Source organism: Lepidochelys kempii, chromosome 1 (genome assembly GCF_965140265.1).
Source record: "Lepidochelys kempii isolate rLepKem1 chromosome 1, rLepKem1.hap2, whole genome shotgun sequence".
NCBI lineage: Eukaryota > Metazoa > Chordata > Testudines > Cheloniidae > Lepidochelys > Lepidochelys kempii.
Window position 1 is genome coordinate 208,717,634 of NC_133256.1, and position 18,170 is coordinate 208,735,803.

At 43.4% G+C, this 18,170-nt stretch overlaps 1 protein-coding gene across 12 annotated transcripts in view; it reads right to left on the reverse strand.

Moving 5' to 3' along the window:
- KPNA1 (karyopherin subunit alpha 1) overlaps window positions 1-18,170 on the reverse strand; it is a 181,911-nt gene that overhangs the window by 129,888 nt on the left and 33,853 nt on the right. For 10 of the 12 annotated variants that reach the window (XR_012154830.1, XR_012154829.1, XR_012154835.1 and 7 more), the window contains exon 2: window positions 6,560-6,701. Coding sequence is in view for 6 of the 12 variants with exons in the window: in XM_073310977.1 (XP_073167078.1) it covers window positions 6,560-6,688 (129 nt within the window). In the remaining 6 variants the exon portion in view is untranslated. Of the gene's footprint in view, window positions 1-6,331; window positions 6,426-6,559; window positions 6,702-12,539; window positions 16,746-18,170 lie in introns of those variants that run through there. The other 2 variants (XM_073310967.1, XM_073311016.1) reach the window with 2 other exon arrangements.

An 18,170-nucleotide genomic window follows, 5' to 3' on the forward strand; every position in this document is an offset into this window, starting at 1 on the left:
GCAGAGGGAGGCAAGCATGGGGTTGTTGCACCTACAAGTCCACCAAAGTCTTCAGTATCTGTGTTTGCGGCCTGAGAAGCTCTATTCTATCCTGATGAATCTCCCTCTCCTTTTCCTGCACCTTTCTCCTCTCCACTCTTTCCTTCTCCAGGTTGTCCCCAGTGTTCATCCTGTAGGCCCTGTGCTCATTGTCCATTGCAGCACTGGCTTGCAGGATCTCCTGGAACATGTCATCCCGAGTCCTCTTCTTTCTCCTCAGGCATTCCGTGGGTGTGCAGAGACAGACCGTGAGGGCTGCAATGGCAGCACCTGCAGATAAAACACAGAGGTACTATTGTCAGTGTACTCACTATGGAAAGTGGAAACTCAAAAATGCTGAACTCAATCCCCTTCCTCCGGTAAAGTTTTAAGGACTAACTACATTCTCACTTCTGCTTGAGGCTGCCTGTGCACAGTGCCAGCCACAGCAACAGTCACAGTTAGCATGGCCCGCTGGGGGTTGGGAAAACGGGGAAGGAATTGCTCAGTTGCATGGTTCTAGAAGTATAGGTCAGGCCCTTCACTTTCAGTTTTTATTTTATTTTATTTTTTCCCAGGAATTTATCAGTGTTTATTACCACAACAACAAAAAAGGTAAAAATCAGTTTAAAAAACATTAATTTTCCTGGGTAAATATCAGGGTTTATTTTGGTGGACGAAAAGATGGGGAAAATATTCAGTCGATTAATGCTTTCAATTTCAATCACCACTGTGGTTTGCTGCAGAAATAAAACAGAACTCAAAACTAGGGTTGTCAATTACTCGCAGTTTAATGCATACGATTAACTCAAAAAATTAATCGCAATTAATCGCAGTTTTAGTCAAACTGTTAAACAATAGAATCCCAATTGAAATTTATTAAATATTCTTGGATGTTTTTCTACATTTTAATATATTGACTTCAATTACAGCACAGAATACAAAGTATATAGTGCTCATTTATTATTTTTGATTACAAATATTTGCACTGTAAAAATGATAAAAGAAATAGTATTTTTCAATTCACCTCATACAAGTATGGTAGTGCAATCTCTACCATGAAAATGCAACTTACAAATGTAGATTTTGTTTGTTTGTTACATAACTGCATTCAAAAACAAAACTGGGTAAAACTTTAGAGCCTACAAATCCACTTAGTCCTACTTCTTGTTCAGCCAACCATTAAGACAAGAAGTTTGTTTACATTTACAGGAGATAATGCTGCCTGCTTCTTATTCACAATGTCACCTGATTGAATTAATTGGTGGAGAATTGTATGTCTCCTGCTCCGTTTTACCCGCATTCTGCCATATATTTCATGTTATAGCAGTCTCAGATGATGACCCAGCACATGTTGTTCATTTTAAGAACACTTTCAGTGCAGATACGACAAAACACAAAGAAGGTACCAAAGTGAGATTTTTAAGGATAGATACAGCACTCGACCCAAGGTTTAAGAATCTGAAGGGCCTTCCAAAATCTGAGAGGGACAAGGTGTGGCGCATGCTTTCAGATGTGTTAAAAGAGCAACACTCTGATGCAGAAACTACAGGACCCAAACCAGCAAAAAAGAAAATCAATCTTCTGCTGGTGGCATCTGACTCAGATGATGAAAATGAACATGCATCAGTCCGCACTGTTTTGAATCGTTATCGAGCAGAGCCCGTCATCAGTATGGAAGCACGTCCTCTGGAATGGTGGTTGAAGCATGAAGGGACATATGAATCTTTAGCACATCTGGCACGTAAATATCTTGCGATGCCAGCTATGACAGTGGGCTTGCAGGCTCTAAAGTTTTATATTGTTTTGTTTTTGAGTGCAGGCTTTTGTGTACATAATTCTACATCTGTAAGTTCAACTTTCATGATAAAGAGACTGCACTACAGTACTTGTAATGGGGAAACTGAAAAATACTATTTCTTTTAGTTTTTTACAGCACTTTATATTTGTAATCAAAAATAAATATAAAGTGAGCACCACACATTTTTTATTCTGTGTTGTAACTGAAATATATTAGAAAATGTAGAAAAATTCCAAAAATATTTAAATAAATGGTATTCTATTATTGTTTAATCATGCGATTAATTTGTTTAATCGCTCGATTAATCGCGATTAATTTTTTTAATCGCTTGACAGCCCTACTCAAAACACAATGCCACTTCTGAGTTTAAGAAAACAATACATCTCTAATCCCCCAAATAAAACTTTCCATTTGAATAAATAGTTTACTATTGTAGAGTTAGAACTATTAGTCTATAAATATTTACTTTTAATAACTGGGCCACACCATTTGCAGCGCATACACTCAACTTCATCCTTTTAAACTTTCAAATGCTTCCTTGTGTTCTGAAATATATTTGGATACAGATTTTCGTTTTCTTCCCATTTTAGGGTGTCAAATCTTTAAACAGTTTTGGTTTAAAGCTGCTCACAGCTTGAAATGTGTACCTGGGCATGAAATTCATCAGTACGTTCAGATGCACATGCACTTCAGAACTTGTGCGCGTGCCTGATTGTTTATTGTGTGTAACTTCTAGACTACTACATAGCCTTACTTCAACAGGCAACTTTGCATACACATAGACTAATACACATTTGTACACAGACCAATATACATACAGACTAATAGACAGACTAATGGTCTCAAGTTGCAGTGGGGGAGGTTTAGGTTGGATAGTAGAAAAAACTTTCACCAGGAGGGTGGTGAACTACTGGAATGCGTTACCTAGGGAGGTGGTGGAATCTCCTTCCTTTGTGGTTTTTAAGGTCAGGCTTGACAAAGCCCTGGCTTTAGCTGGGGATTGGTCCTTCTTTAAGCAGGGGGTTGGACTAGATGACCTCCTGAGTCCCTTCCAACCCTGATATTCTATGATTATCGTAATACATAGATCTCATGCAATGTATTGTATTTTCCTAATAAAAAAGGGTTTATGTATTTGAATGATACAAAAGTAGGGCGGAAAAAAATCAGAAAAAAAATGAATAATACTTTTTGCAAAACCCGGAAAATTTTTGGTAAAAATCAATCAGTTTAAACTGAAAAGGAAGGGACTTAAGTATAGGGCAATGCCACTGAATACTGGCACTGTTTTCAACAGGTGGTGGTGATTTTAGCAGATCTCTCACTCCTGAGAGTAACAAAGGCAGAAAGAGAACAGCTGCGGTGGGTGTCACAAAGCAGCCCAGGACTATATGCTGCTGGACTGTGTATTGCAACGGTGCCTGCTACCGTTATCACTGACTAGCATGGGAAAGTGTCCTTCTGCAGAGGAAGAAATAAGGCTGCCATCCCTAGAAACCTTCGGCAGAGGATTGCACAGTACCTCCATAAAAGTTTCGTCAAGATCTCTCAGGAGGATTCGAACATCCCCATGAACATAAACAAATTGCTCTGCAGCCCTCCTCCCACACCCCACCTAACTCCAGAAGGGAGTGAAAAGCAGATAGCAACTCTGTCTTGGCTGTAACACCACCTCTTCTACCGTGAGTAAATTAATGGTAACTCAAGAGTGTCCTGCTACTTTGGGGGTGCCATCCCTGTAATTTAAAATTAAACGACACGCTCACCTGAGGTTCCTTCACCTGCATAGGTTCACCCATGCTCATCTGGCAAGACTGGTTAGACTGCAGTGGAGTAAAAAGAGGTACTGGCTCACTGCACAGTTGGATTGCCTGGTCACCTGTCCAACATACTCCTCTTCCTTGTTCACCACCTCCTCACTGCTGTTCACAGAAGAGGCTGGTGACTTGGGCTCCTTGGAACTATCCAGAGTGCTGTGGCAGGTGGTGGTGTGATTTCCACCAAGTATGGCATGTGGTTCTGTGTAAAAGCAGTAGGTCTGCAGCTCGGTGCCGTATCAGTACCCCTGGCCTTCTGGTACATCTGCTGCAGCTCCTCAGCTTTCAAACAGTGTTGCTGCTGGTCCCTGTCATACCCCTTCTCCTGCATCTCTATGAGCAGATTGCTCGGGTTGTCGCAGTTTCTACGGCTGGCTCGAAGCAGTGCCTACACAGCCTCTTCTACCCACAGGCCCAGGGAGATCCAGTATCTCCTGTCTGCTCCATAGTCAGCTGGGCAGTTGCATTCAACAATGGAGAGCTGGTAGATGTGCTCATCAAGCCGGGCAATCAGGAAAATGAGTTTCAAAATGGCACTTATGTTGGTGGGAGCCAAATTTAAATGTAGACGTATGCTCAACTAGGTCGACATAAGCTGCCCCACATTGACCTATATTTGTAGTGTAGACCAGGCCTAAGATGTTAGTAACACAAAGGATTTTCATTAATGTTGGAAAAACATACCACACTGGATTTTAATAAATAGGAAAATTCCAGGAGAACAAAAATGTTTCAGAGATCAATAAAGATATTTATTTTTGTTTACTGATATATCCCTGGGTGAAAAAAATGGGGAAAACACCTTAATAGTATAGAAATGTGTAACACCACTTTGCTCTTAAGATTTATGGGGAAGAATTCTGTGCAGGTTAACACTGGGTTAGACTTTTCTTGGGTGAAGGCTTTGAGATAAGTTTTGGCCCAGCAGAAGTTTTTACCCCCTCAGAAATGGACTTTTCTTGGAATTTTCTAAAAGAACCTGAAAAGCTATTATAGCAAAATGTGCCAGCACCACTGCACTACTGGTCTTTATTAATACAAGAACAAGTGGTCATGAAGTGACTTCAGCAGCCAATCCATTTAGGATCAAAAAGAAATTATACTACACAGTGTTTGACTGCCACAGGTTGGCTAATCACTAAAGAGATCAGAGTCAAAGGTGCAGGCTGGGTTTTTAAGGGGAGTGCATTTGTTTTCTGATTTAACATCTTTAGTGATATGTCCTAATCTATGAATGAAGTTATCAATGTCATGATGTAGAGGTCAGGAAAGATTTCCTCTTCCCAATCTTGCATGAACACAAATCAACTAGGTGCATTTGCATGGATTCCGACCCCAACCACACTTTTCTCTGAAGCATCTGATATTGGCACTTCCAGTATCCTTTCTCTGGTCTTAATGGATTGATGACCTGACCTGATATTACAAATCCAATGTGCTACTTTCAGCCCTCAACCTAGCTCCAAAAATCTCAATCACCCAAAGTGCAGTTTCGTTTGGCTTTAAACATAATCCATCTCAAAGTTTCCAGTTTGTCCAACAGGTGCAAAAAAGGGCTACTAGGATGGTCAAAGGAGTGGAGAACCTACCTTACAAGAGGAGACTTAAGGAGCTAGGATTGTTTAGCCTAACCAAACAAAGGCTGGGGGGGATAGGATTACTGTCTATAAATAATCAGAGGGATAAACACCAGGGAGGGAGAGGAGTTATTTAAATTAGGGCCAACGTTGGCACAAGAACGAATGGACGTAAACTGGCCATCAACAAATTTAGGCTTGTAATTAGAAGAAGATTTCTAACCATGAGAGGAGTGAAGTTCTGGAACAGCCTCCCCAGCCAAGCAGTGGAGGCAAAAAACATAATTAATAACTGTATGATGAGACTGCCTACAATGGCATGTGGTCCATCTGGGACTGCTAATAGCAAATACCTTCAATGGCTGGAGATGGGACCAGATGGGGAGGGCTCTGAGTTACTACGGTGAATTCTTTCCCAGGTGTCCGGCAGGTGGATCTCACTGCATACTCAGAGTCTAACTGATTGCAATATGTGGGGTCAGGAAGGAATTTTCCCTCAGGTCAGATTGGCAGAGACTATGTGGGTTTTTCACCTTCCTCTGCAGCATGGGTCACTTGCTCGTTTGAACTAGAGTACCTGGTAAATTCTCTGCAATGTGACGTCTTTAAATCATGATCTGAGGACTTCAGTAACTCAGCCAGAGATTATGGGTCTATTACTGGAGTCAGTTGGTGAGAGTGGGACCAGGAGCAGGGAAGACATCAGGGACTAGAGGCAAAAGGATTGCAAACTGGGCTCTGAAAAGACCCCTGAAGTAAGTTAAACTCCCGCCGAGGACAGTAAGATTACACAGGAATTGGAGCTCCTATAGTGGACCCAGAGACAAGAGACTTAAAGATACAATGGCTGAGCTGAAGCGGAGGGTTGGCCAACTACACCAAGCAAGATCCCAAGGATAAAGACCTCTGGTACTACTCAACATACTGCTCCTGGTAAGAAAAGGTTCTCAACACTGTCCCTGCTCCCAGGCTGCCTTCTCCTGAGATAACAGGAAACCACTAGTCCAGTGGTTGTTTTCAGCATCTCTCTTGATTCTCAATCAGATGGGGACACAAAAAACTTTAAACTCCCTATTCAACATATCAGTCTAATAAGCAGGGTTAGTGTGTGAACTTACATCATCATAATCATAGTAGAACCAGGGCTCTAGCACACACGTGTGATTTCAGTAGATCAAGGAGCAACCAGGCACCAGAACAACTGGTTTCCACTGTCAAAGAAGTCTGCTCTGTAATCAACAGTATGTTAGCATGCATAAACTTATCAGGACAGGGAGGCAGACATTTTCAAGAAAAGCCTTCTTTTGTGGACTGGCTATAGTTACAAGAGAAAACTTCTGCAGTACCTGTTCCTCCCTTTTCTGCTTCCGCAGCTGAAGGCCCTCTTCCTCTCGCCTACGACGCATTTCATCAGGATTTAAAGATTTGTTCTTATAGCTCTTCAATCGGAAGTTATCTTTTCCTGAGGTTGTCATGATTTCTAGAATACTGCAATTAAAAATAGGTGGATCATAACAATAGATTTCTCTTTAGGAACAAACCGCTTCCAGTTCTACCTTTATTACTGCTGTAGCTAGCTATGCCTCCAGGCACTGTCCCCACCCTGACTAGTATTTCTGGGAGAAGGAGAGACTACTAAGTGAAGGCAGAAATAGCTCACAGGACTTGCATGCACTTCATATGTCACTCTCACAACAGCATGAAAGTACCAGTACAAGGGATGCTTGAAATACTTCAGGCTAACATTAAAATACAGAAGGTCATCTAGTACAACCCCCTGCTCAAAGCAGGACCAACCCCAACTAAATCATCCCAGCCAGGGCTTTGTCAAGCCTGACCTTAAAAACTTCTAAGGAAGGCGATTCCACCACCTCCCTAGGTAACCCACTCCAGTGCTTCACCACCCTCCTAGTGAAATGGTGTTTCCTAATATCCAACCTAGACCTCCCCCACTGCAACTTGAGACCATTGCTTCTTGTTCTGTCATCTGCCACCACTGAGAACAGCTGAGCTCCATCCTCTTTGGAACCCCCTTCAGGTAGTTGAAGGCTGCTATCAAATCCCCCCCCCCCCCACTCTTCTCTTCTGCAGACTAAACAACCCCAGTTCCCTCAGCCTCTCCTTGTAAGTCATGTGCCCCAGCCCCTGATCATTTTCGCTGCCCTCTGCTGGACTCTCTCCTATTTATCCACATCCCTTCTGTAGTGGGGGGACCAAAACTAGAGGCATACTCCAGTGACTAATAGAAGGGAATAATCACTTCCCACGATCTGCTGGCCATGCTCCTACTAATACAGCCCAATATGCCATTTCTTGGCAACGACGGCACACTGCTGACTCGTATCCAGCTTCTCGTCCACTGTAATCCCCAGCTCCTTTTCTGCAGAACTGCTGCTTAGCCAGTTGGTCCCCAGCCTGTAGCGGTGCATGGGATTCTTCCTTTCTAAGTGTAGGACTCTGCACTTGTCCTTGCTAAACCTCATCAGATTTCTTTTGGCCCAATCCTCCAATTTGTGTAGGTCACTCTGGACCCTATCCCTACCCTCCAGCATATCTACCTCTCCCCCTAGCTTAGTGTCATCTGTGAGCTTGCTGAGGGTGCAATTCATCCCATCATCCAGATCATTCATAAAGATGTTGAATAAAACCAGACCCAGGACCGACCCTTGGGCCACTCCACTTGATACCGGCTGCCAACTAGACATCGAGCCATTGATCACTACCTGTTGAGCCTGACAATCTAGCCAGCTTTCTATCCACCTATCCATCTAGACCATTTATCCAATCCATACTTTTTTCACTTTCTGTCAAGAATACTGTGAGAGACTGTATCAAAAGCTTTGCTAAAGTCAAGATATATCACAACTACCGCTTTCCCTATATCCACAGAACCAGTTATCTCATTATAGAAGGCAATCAGGTTGGTCAGGCACGACTTGCCCTTGGTGAATCCATGCTGACTGTTCCTGATCACCTTCCTCTCCTCCAAGTGCTTCAAAATGGATTCCTTGAGGACCTGCTCCATGATTTTGCCGGGGACTGAAGTGAGACTGACCGGTCTGTAGTTCCCCGGGTTCTTTCTTCCCTTTTTAAAATATGGGCACTATATTTGCCTTTTTCCAATCGTCCAGGACCTCCCCCGATCACCACAGATTTTCAAAGATAATGGTCAATGGCTCTGCAATCACGTCAGCCAACTCCCTCAGCATCCTTAGATGCATTAGATCTGGACCTATGGACTTGCGCATGTCCAGCTTTTCTAAATAGTCCTTAACCTGTTCTTTCACCACTGAGGGCTACTCACCTCCTCCCCATACTGTGTTGCCCAGTGCAGCAGTGTGAGAGCTGACCTTGTCTGTGAAGACCAAGGCAAATAAAGCACTGAGTACTTCAGCTTTTTCTACATCATCGGTCACTATGTCTCCTCCCCCATTCAGTAAGGGGCCCACACTTTCCTTGACCACCTTCTTGTTGCCAACATACCTGTAGAAACCCTTCCTGTTACCCTTCACATCCCTTGCTAGCTGCAACTCCAATTGTGCCTCGGCCTTCCTGATTACATCCCTGCATGCTCTAGCAATATTTATATACTCCTCCCTAATCATCAGTCCAAATTTCCACTTCTTGTAAGCTTCCTTTTTGAGTTTAAGCTCACTGAAGATTTCACTGTTAAGCCAAGCTGGTCACCTGCCATATTTGTTGTTATTCTTGCTGCACTTCGGGATGGTTTGTTCCTGCGCCCTCAATAAGGCTTCTTTAAAATACAGCCAGCTCTCCTGGACTCCTTGCCCCCTCATATTAGCTTCCCAGGGAATCCTACCCATCAGTTCCCTAAGGGAGTCCAAGTCTGTTTTTCTGAAGTCCAGGGTCCGTATTTTGCTACTCTCTCCTCTTCCTTTTGTGAGGATCCTGAACTCAACCATCTCATGGTCACTGCTGCCTAGGTTGCCACCTACTTCTACTTCCCCTGTCAACGCTTCCCTGTTTGTAGGCAGCAGGTCAAGAGGAGCACAGCCCCTAGTCAGTTGCTAGTTTATTTGAAATTCTCTGGCTTAGTTTGTCCTCCCTCCTTTTTAAAAACTGAAGGACTTGCCCCAGCTAACTACACAAAACTTACGTTAATTTCTCTGTCACATCTGTCTCTCTACACAATCTCCACACTCACAGCACAAATGTCTTCTCTTCTATAAACCTTGCACTCTAGGATAGCTTTCCCATTTCCCTCCATTTCATTAATTTTCCAACTTCTCAAATTTCAGCTGAATTTCATCTCTTTCCCTTCTCTCAATCGGCTGTTACACTCTAAAGTTTTGGGGATACAGTTTGTAGGAAAGAAGCTAGGAAGAAATAAAGCTGTATTTCACTAAAATACACCAGTGAGCAGCTTTGAAGTTTACCGTTTATGATATCAAAGCACACATACATATTCTCTTCTTGGGTAACAGAGAAGACCAACAGTAATGACATCAGTCTGGCGGTGGTCACTGTTTATTGGCGTTTCATATATATTTGCTGAACTGTGGGGTTACTGAGCTTGATCCAAAATCCTGATGTCAGTGGAGAGACTCCATTTAAAAAATTGTGCTGTGAATCAGATCTTATATCTGCATTGCTGTTCTCTCTTCTAACATTTCACTTAAAATCTTGAGATGGTAAACATAGAATTCTCACTGAATATGTCTATGCATCTCATACAGATGTAAAATTTCCAGTATGCCACAGATTTCAACAGCACTGTACTGCAGAATTCAGGTGGCTTTGCTGCTGAATTTAGTTCTCATGTTACACAGTACACTGGCCCTTATTATAAGGAGCTTATAAACCTTCTCTGAAGCGCCAGTTATTGTCCAATGGCCTAATCTGTTGTGGCAAACATGTTCCCAAAATCCAAAAAGTTTCACAAGCACAGATATTGCAGGTTGTGGAGTGATCTTATGTTGACTGAATTAAAATGAAGAAATAAGAGTATAATGTTAGGTGTAGGTTCTGAAAATCTCCCATCCCTGTGCAAGACAAGTTCATTTTCCACTTCAGCACATTACAAATATTATCCAGCCAGTAGTAAGTCTACTCTCACCTTTGGATGTTTCAATTAACAATGAGGATGTTAACATAACTTGATTAAAAATAGACTAAGGCAGCTCTCAGTAACTTAAGGGAATCTAGTGAAAAACACCTAGTAATATTTTTGGTAATGATACTAAATAAATTCCAGAGACTAGAAGTGGCTTCTGTTAAGGACCAGGTCATGGGTAGTTATGCCTAATGGTCACAGCAGGAGGCTGGTCTACTGGCTGGAGCAGGGGTGACTAGGCTTAGTGGCCACAGCCCAAATCAGAAGCCCAGTTACTAGACAGTCACTCATAAATTGGACTGAATGTAGCATAAGACCTGAATTTATTACCATTAATGACTAGACTCCCAGCTCACTCTGCTCACATTCCTCAGGGAATTTTATTTTTTAAAATAAAAGTTCCACAAACAGATCATTCAGAAACTTCAACATTGTTTCCATACAAAATGTTGAAGTCTTAAAAATATGAATAAAATTTTTAAATGCTTTTCTTTAAAAAACTACATTGTTTCTTGTGATACAATACCCTTGCAAACATTTCTTTCCTTCTCCATGTGAATTAAAACAAATCTTTGAAATTTCCATGCTGGCAAATTCTGACAGAGTACTTGTCTCTGTAGTATAATGAATCGTGCACTGGAATTCTAGAGAAATCAGGGCAATTCAGAGGTTGTGGGTTTGAGCCCCACCAAAGTCAAGTTTTGGTGCAGAAAAGAGCCATAAAAATGATTAAAGGATTAGAAAGCATACCATATATAGTAACAGACTCAAGGAGCTCAGTCTATTTAGCTCAGTGGCTTTCAATCTGTGGTCTGCAGACTTCTGGGGGTCTGTAGACTATGTCTAAGGGGTCTGTGAAAGGTTGTTACCACCAAAGAACAGTGGTTTTCAATCTGAGGTCCACAGACTATGTCTAAGATTTCCAAAGGGGTCCACACCTCCAACTAAAATTTTAGGGGGTCCACAAATTAAAAAAAGTAGAAAACTGCTGATTTAACTTAACCAAGAGAAGGATAAGGAGTGATCTGATCATAGTCTATAACAGACGTGGGCAAACTTTTTGGGCCACGCACTGGGGGCCAGGGCAAGCTCCCTGCCTGCCTGCCCTGCCCCACGCCGCACCGCTCTGGGAAGCGGCCAGAACCACGTCCCTGCATGGCCCCTGGGGGAAGGTGGGGGGGCCACAGGGCTCCGTGCGCTGCCCTTGCCACACATCCAGGTACCTCCCCCGAAGCTCCCATGGGCTGCGGTTCCCCATTCCCGGCCAATGGGAGCTGTGGGGGGCGGTGCCTGGAGGCAGGGGCAACGCACAGAGCCTTCTGCCACCCGCACCCCACCTGGGGCCCCAGGGATGTGGTGCCGGCCGCTTCTGAGAGCGACGCAGAGCCTGCGGCATCATGGGGGGCAATCCTGCAGGGCCAGATCCAAAGCCCTGAGGGGCCGGATCTGGCCCGTAGTTTGCCCACCCCTGGTCTACAAGTACCTACCTGGGGAATAAATATTTGATGATGGTCTCTTCAATGTAACAGATAAAGGTACTATGGCTGGAAGTTGAAGCTAGACAAATTCAGACTGAATATAAGGTGTAAATTCTTAAAAAGTGAGTGTAATTAATCGTAACAATTTACCCCGTGTTACGGTGTATTTTCCATCACTGGCAATTAAAAGAAATCCAGTATTCATTTAAGATATGCTCTAATTCAAAACAAATTAGTTTGGGGAGGTCTATGGCCTGTGTTATACAAGAAATTGGACAAGAAGATCACAACGGTCCCTTCTGCGCTTGGAATCTCTCAAAAGAGCCACAAAAGTTATGCTAGGGTAGAGAAAAAGTCTTAAAGTTAAATTCTATTTAACTTATCAAAAAAATCAACAGGTAATTTCATTACTGTGTATGAGTACCTGCATAGGGAGAAAATACTGATAACTAAAAAGGCTCCTTAATCTAGCACAAAAAAGTATAATATGGTTGGAAGCTAAAGCCAGACAGATTCAAATTAAAAATTTATGCCTAGTTTCAAACAGTGAGGGTGATTAATCACGGAACAAACTACCCAAATAGTGGATTATCCAGCTCTTAAGGTCTTCAAATGAAAAATATGCCTTTCTGGAGTATGCTTTAACAAAACAAATGATTGGGCTCAATACAGAAGTAACAATAAAATTAAATGGCCTGACATACACAGGACATCAGACAAGACGATCTAATGATCCTTTTCAGTCTTAAAAACTATGAATCAATGGAGACTTGCCAGCTGACTTAAGAATCCCATCCAATCTTGCAGTTACATCTTGGGTCTTCACCGGGGGGGTAGCACACCATCCTGCTGTCCTTGCATCCCTTACTGAACTCTCTGGCCATTTCATATGCTGATGAGGACTACGGGACTTCTTTAAATGGTTGAGAAAATGCTCTTGCAAATCCCTGTAGTACAAAGCAAGCAGCTACTCTCACACACTGTCCCCAGTAACAACTCACTGTTCCGTTCCTCTGCATGAACATTCAGAGACATTCTAAGTGCCTCACTAAATGCCTGGTAGCGATTAGATACTACCAGCCAGGTTGAATGTCTCCTGGTTCTCTTTCCTCTGTAGGTCACAAATGTCTGTTCTTTTGTTTCTACTCTTTCCTGTTTCTTTTCCACTGAACCTCCCCCCTTTACAACTTCGGTGGCAATGATTTCCAAACCACACTGTCATAGAAGTCTTCATCTGCTTGAATCAAGTTTACCCAGAGCACTGTAGTTGGCAGTGCTGACAGAAAAGAATGGATACTTACTCTATGGTACTGAATCTTTGAAATATACTGTCCACACAGATTCCACTCTTGGTGGCTCATAAGCAGTTGTCTAATTCCTCAGAGGTAAGTAAGAGATGTCCTAGTTGACTAGTGATCGCAGGGCTGCCCTATCAAAATTAACATCCAATCTGGAAGCCTGCACTAGGGAATAGAGTGCGCTAATTGTGTGGATCAAGCTTCATGTAGCTGTTTTACATATTACAGGTAAGGGGATTTTATCCAAACAGACAGCAGAAGCTGCCCAGACATACTGAAATGCATTCTTTAATATGACCAGGGAGATCTTTCTTGGCCAGCTAATAAGAATTTATGCAATCAGAAACCCATTTGGATAACCTCTGAGAGGAAATATGTTTTCCCTTAAGTCTTTTGGCAAATACAACAAATAGCAAAAAATATTTCAGGAATGCACCTAGGTTATCTAAATAAAATGATAAAGCTCTTACTAGATCTGCCATGTGAAGCTTCACTTCCCCCAGATTAGAATATGGATTGGGAGAGCAAACCAGGAGGAGACTGGACTGATTATATGGAATTCTGAAACAAACTGAAGCAGGACTTTGGATAAGGTCCAAAAGTAACACTGTCCTTATGAAACACCAGGTATGTGGAACCAACCACGAGAGCTTGCATTTCACCTATGCTTTATGATGAACATGGTAACTGTCTAATATTTTATGAGATAAATAAATAACTCAGGGTCCCTACCAATTTTGTATTGCTACTTGTTGGTAGGAAAGCTATTATCTTTCCTGGAGGTACGGGCTAAGGGTTTGAGTCACATAAACTGTCTGGTTCTAACCCAAACAGCTTAACAAGAACCGGCTGAGTCTATATACATGTACGGAAGACTTTGTGTCAACAATGAAAGGGCCAAGGACCAAGCCATTAACACTCAACTACAGAGAAGCCCAAACAGGCTGGATGTGTGAATACAGCATGGCTGAGTTTGAAGAACAAAGGCCCAAGAGTGTGAACAAACCGTGTTTCAAGTGTGCTGCTGAGAAGATAAGCGGAGAGAGACAGGGACAGAAAGAGTACAGATGGACCTCAAACTCAAGGCATAGCAAAACCATTACTTCTATCAATATGGACTTGATTTAAGCATGTATGTCTATTCCATGCTAAACTAAGGGCGTTCTCATGCAGTATGTTCCAGGTGACTAATGAATTGAAAAGGCTGCCCTGTGGCACTGCAAATACTTACTGGGTGGCATTCCTCCCTAAGAAGATAGTCTCCTGTGGAGACTGAAATAAGCTGGACTCGCTATAGGATCTCATGGTGGGAAAACAGGAGTACTGGAGCCCCAAGCCCCAATCTCAGAGTTCTTGAGGCCACATGCCTGCCTTTTCAGAAGAGTTCAGCACATTAAAGGCTGTGCCAGGCAAACCCTCATCCAAACCAGGACTGCTCACACAGGTGCCCCTCCAACAAAGCTCAGGGAACCATCACTCAAACATGCAGCAACAACCCAGCTCCACTGACTTACCCTTCCAACAGAGCCTGCATGCATGTGGCAGCAGCCTAACCCTGAGCCGAACCTGGGTCAGATGACCCCCAGGCTCAGGTATCTCCCCAATCCTGCCAGAGCTGCAGATCAGTCTGTGCAACAGCACTACCTTGCTGAACCCTCCTTGCAACCTATCAGACTCTCGAGACTCCCAGCCTGCTCTTGATCCCATTCCTGTTCCTGTCCCAGTCTTGCCTGAGCCCTGTCCCAGTCTTGTCCTTGCCCTACTCTGACCTCGCTCCAGTACTGTTACTGACAAGCTCCAGCCTTGCTTCCACTTCCTGACCCTCCCCGGACTCTCAGACTACCCAGTTTCAACCTTTGGCCTGTATCTGGACTCCAGTGACATGGCTTGTCCCTAGACTCTGACCACCAAGCTTTGACCCCTGGCTTGCACCTAGACTCCAGCTGTGTACTTATTCTGGTTTGTTTACAGACTCTGATCAGCTCTGACACCAGATCTCAATTCAAGTGCCACCCTTGGCCCAGTCCTGACCCTATATCCAACTTCGATCTCCACTCCAACCAGTAGGCCTCACTGCCAGGACACAGTGCCTCTGTAAATCCATTACTCTCTCCTAGTTGATTTAATGGCTAACAAAAAAATTTTTTTTACTTGATAAGTGATTAAGGGAGCAAGAGCTCCCAGAAGTCCCATCAATCCAAGTAGAATTATATTAAGGTCCCAGAAACGAAGGGGCTCCCTAATTGGGGGAGGGGTCCCTTCATGAATTTTGCCACTGGAAGGTTAAAAAAACCAACAGTTTGGCCCTGAATAAGAGGGTGATTTGCAGATACTGCTGCCAGGTGGACTCTTATTGAACTGACGGAAAATCCCCACTGCTTCAGGGCTAGAAAATATAGGCTATAACTGCTGAGGCTGATGCTGCCAGTGGAGAAAATGGGAAATGGGCTGAAATGTCCAGATAGTGAACTACTTCTCCATTTAGCTCTGTAGATAAATCTGATCAAAGGCTTCCTGTCTGGAGAAGAATGTTCTGAACCTCAGCTAATAACTCTCTGAGTGGGATTCATACAATCCAGGATGTCAGGTGAAGGGATTTGGGGTCTGGGTGCAGGATCTGGGAGATTCTGTCAGATAGAATGGGTAAGGTGGTCAATGGTTGCACTGAGATTCAGCAGATCTGAATGTCAAACCATGATCATGCAACCTGTATCTTGTCTCAATTCCCTTAGTACTGTGGGTAGCAAGATATAAGTGGATAGGCATACATTAATCAGCTCCACGGGATAAGGACTGTGTCCATCAGGGAACCTGGCACTGTGCCCCCTCTAGAGCAGAATGTCTGATAATTGTTGTGACATGTGCAAGAAGTTCTACTTTTGGTAGTCCCTACACATAAAAGAACAGCTGCAAAACAGTCTTTGAGAGACCCCATGTGGTTTTTGGAAAAATCCTTCTTGATGTAATCTTCTAGGGTAGTCTGGAAACTGGGAAGGTGGCAAACTACTGGTATGATGAGATGTCAGGTGCACCACTCCCACTGATGTATTCCCATCTGCAAAGAAGCCAAAGATCTTGCTCCCACCTGCTGATGTAGTGTATCACTGTGATGTTGTCTGTCAGTAACTTCATTGTTGAGACATCAAGAAAGTGTAGGAAAGCCCTGCACTCCAGGCATATGGCTCTGAGCTCTAAAATGTTTGTGTAGGTAGGCCTTTTGGGGAGACCAACCCTCTTGATTTTTTAGTGGAAAAAGATGTATCACTCCATTTCTGCATGAAGGTATCTGTTACCAGCGTACATGTAGATAGAGGCATGAAGAAAGAGAGTTGTGAACAGAGGCAGCTAATAGGAGTTTCAGAGGGTGCAGCAGCAGACTCTGTGCTTGAAAGTAGTGGGACTTGACGAGTGGTGCTTTCCTTCCAGGTTCAGCACTGTGTGAGATATCAAAAAGGCCAGTGGGGGTAACCTGCAACGGATGCGCCATGTTTTCTTTCCTGCCTGAAGACAGAAAGGATTTGGTATGTCTGAACTGCAAGCTGGTGGATGTGCTGGAGGCCAAGATGCTTGGATTGGAGGGGCAAGTTGACATGCTACTGAGAATCAACTTGAGGAGTTCCTAAGACAGCCAGGTTGGGGAAAAACCAGTACCCCCAGTTCAAGGAAGAATGGAGCTGACCACCTAGAAATGAGAGAGAGAGGAAGTTAGACAGAGGCCTGGTGGTTTATAACCACCAGAGGCAGGAAGTCACAGCAGCTTTCTACCCAGTTGGAGACAGAAGACGATGGACAAGCTGTGGCTACCAAAAAGAAGAGGACTAGAAGGAATTCCACACATCTAGAAGTTTCAAATCAATACGAAGTATTCAATGTGGAAACTCTAGAAGATACCTCTCAAGATCCAGCAGGTCCAAGGGAACGGAGGGATGTACAGGGCACATACATCGATGGCAGCTCAGCCCAATTTGTAAGAAAATCAAGCTTGTCCACAAAGAGTTCTCCAACTATCCAAGGAAGACAGAAAATCCTTGTTGAAGATTCAATACTCAGAAGAATTGAAAGAACATTCTGCAACAGAGAGGTGGACAACGGGATGATATGCTGCCTTCCTAGCAAAGAACAGTAGAACACAATCCAGTGGTTGGAAGGTAAAGCCAGACAAATTCAGAAATACACTGGAAATAAGAGGGCTTAAATATTTAAAAGTGAGAGTAATTAACCATTGGAACAATTCACTAAGTGTCGTGGTGGATTCTCCATTGGTGGCAATTTCTAAATCTGAAAGATATGCTCTAGGAATTATTTTGGAGAAGTTCCATCGCCTGTGTTATACAGGTCAGACTATATGACCACGGTGGTCCCTTCTGGCCCTGGAATTCATGAATCTGGGAAGCTCCAAATCTCTTGAATTAGAAAGGTTTTATGCAGTGACAAGAAGCTGTTTCAGAAGTGATGCATTGTGTATCCATACCCAGCTACAGCCTGCTTACTCCACCAGCTATAGCCAGTGTCTCAGCTTCAGGCTGAGCTTTTCTGAATGGAAAAAAAAATTCATGAAGTATATTCACTGATGTAGCAATAAGCCACTAAAAGGAGTAGCACTGACTGTTGACTGAAACACCTAACCAGTGTTTGATAACAGGAACATCGGAATTCCAATATCAGGACTCACCAGGGGTCCACCTAGTCAATATCTTGTCTCTGGTACTGGCCAGTACCAGGTGTTTCAGAGGAAAGGGAAAGAATTATAAAATAACCTGCTCACAGAAGAACTCTTAGCAGTTAGAAGTCAGCAAAATCTCCTTGCATTCGGGGCTTACTTAAAAACATTGTTTATATTTATCTATCTGTATAAACTTCCCTATAAATGCTAAAGTTAAGACTTTGTCATGGTTACTTTTAGGTAAAAGTCACAGACAAACAAAAATTCATGGAAACCATGACCTGTCTGACTTTTACTAAAAATAATGGGGGGAAAAGGGGCTGACGAGGGATGACAGAAGCCTGAGCCAGGAGAAGAGAGCCGGGGGGGGGGGGTGGCGGGGAGGGAGAAGAGGAAAGAAGGGGTCAGCACTCCCGCCATGCCTCAAGCCCCCACCACCACCAG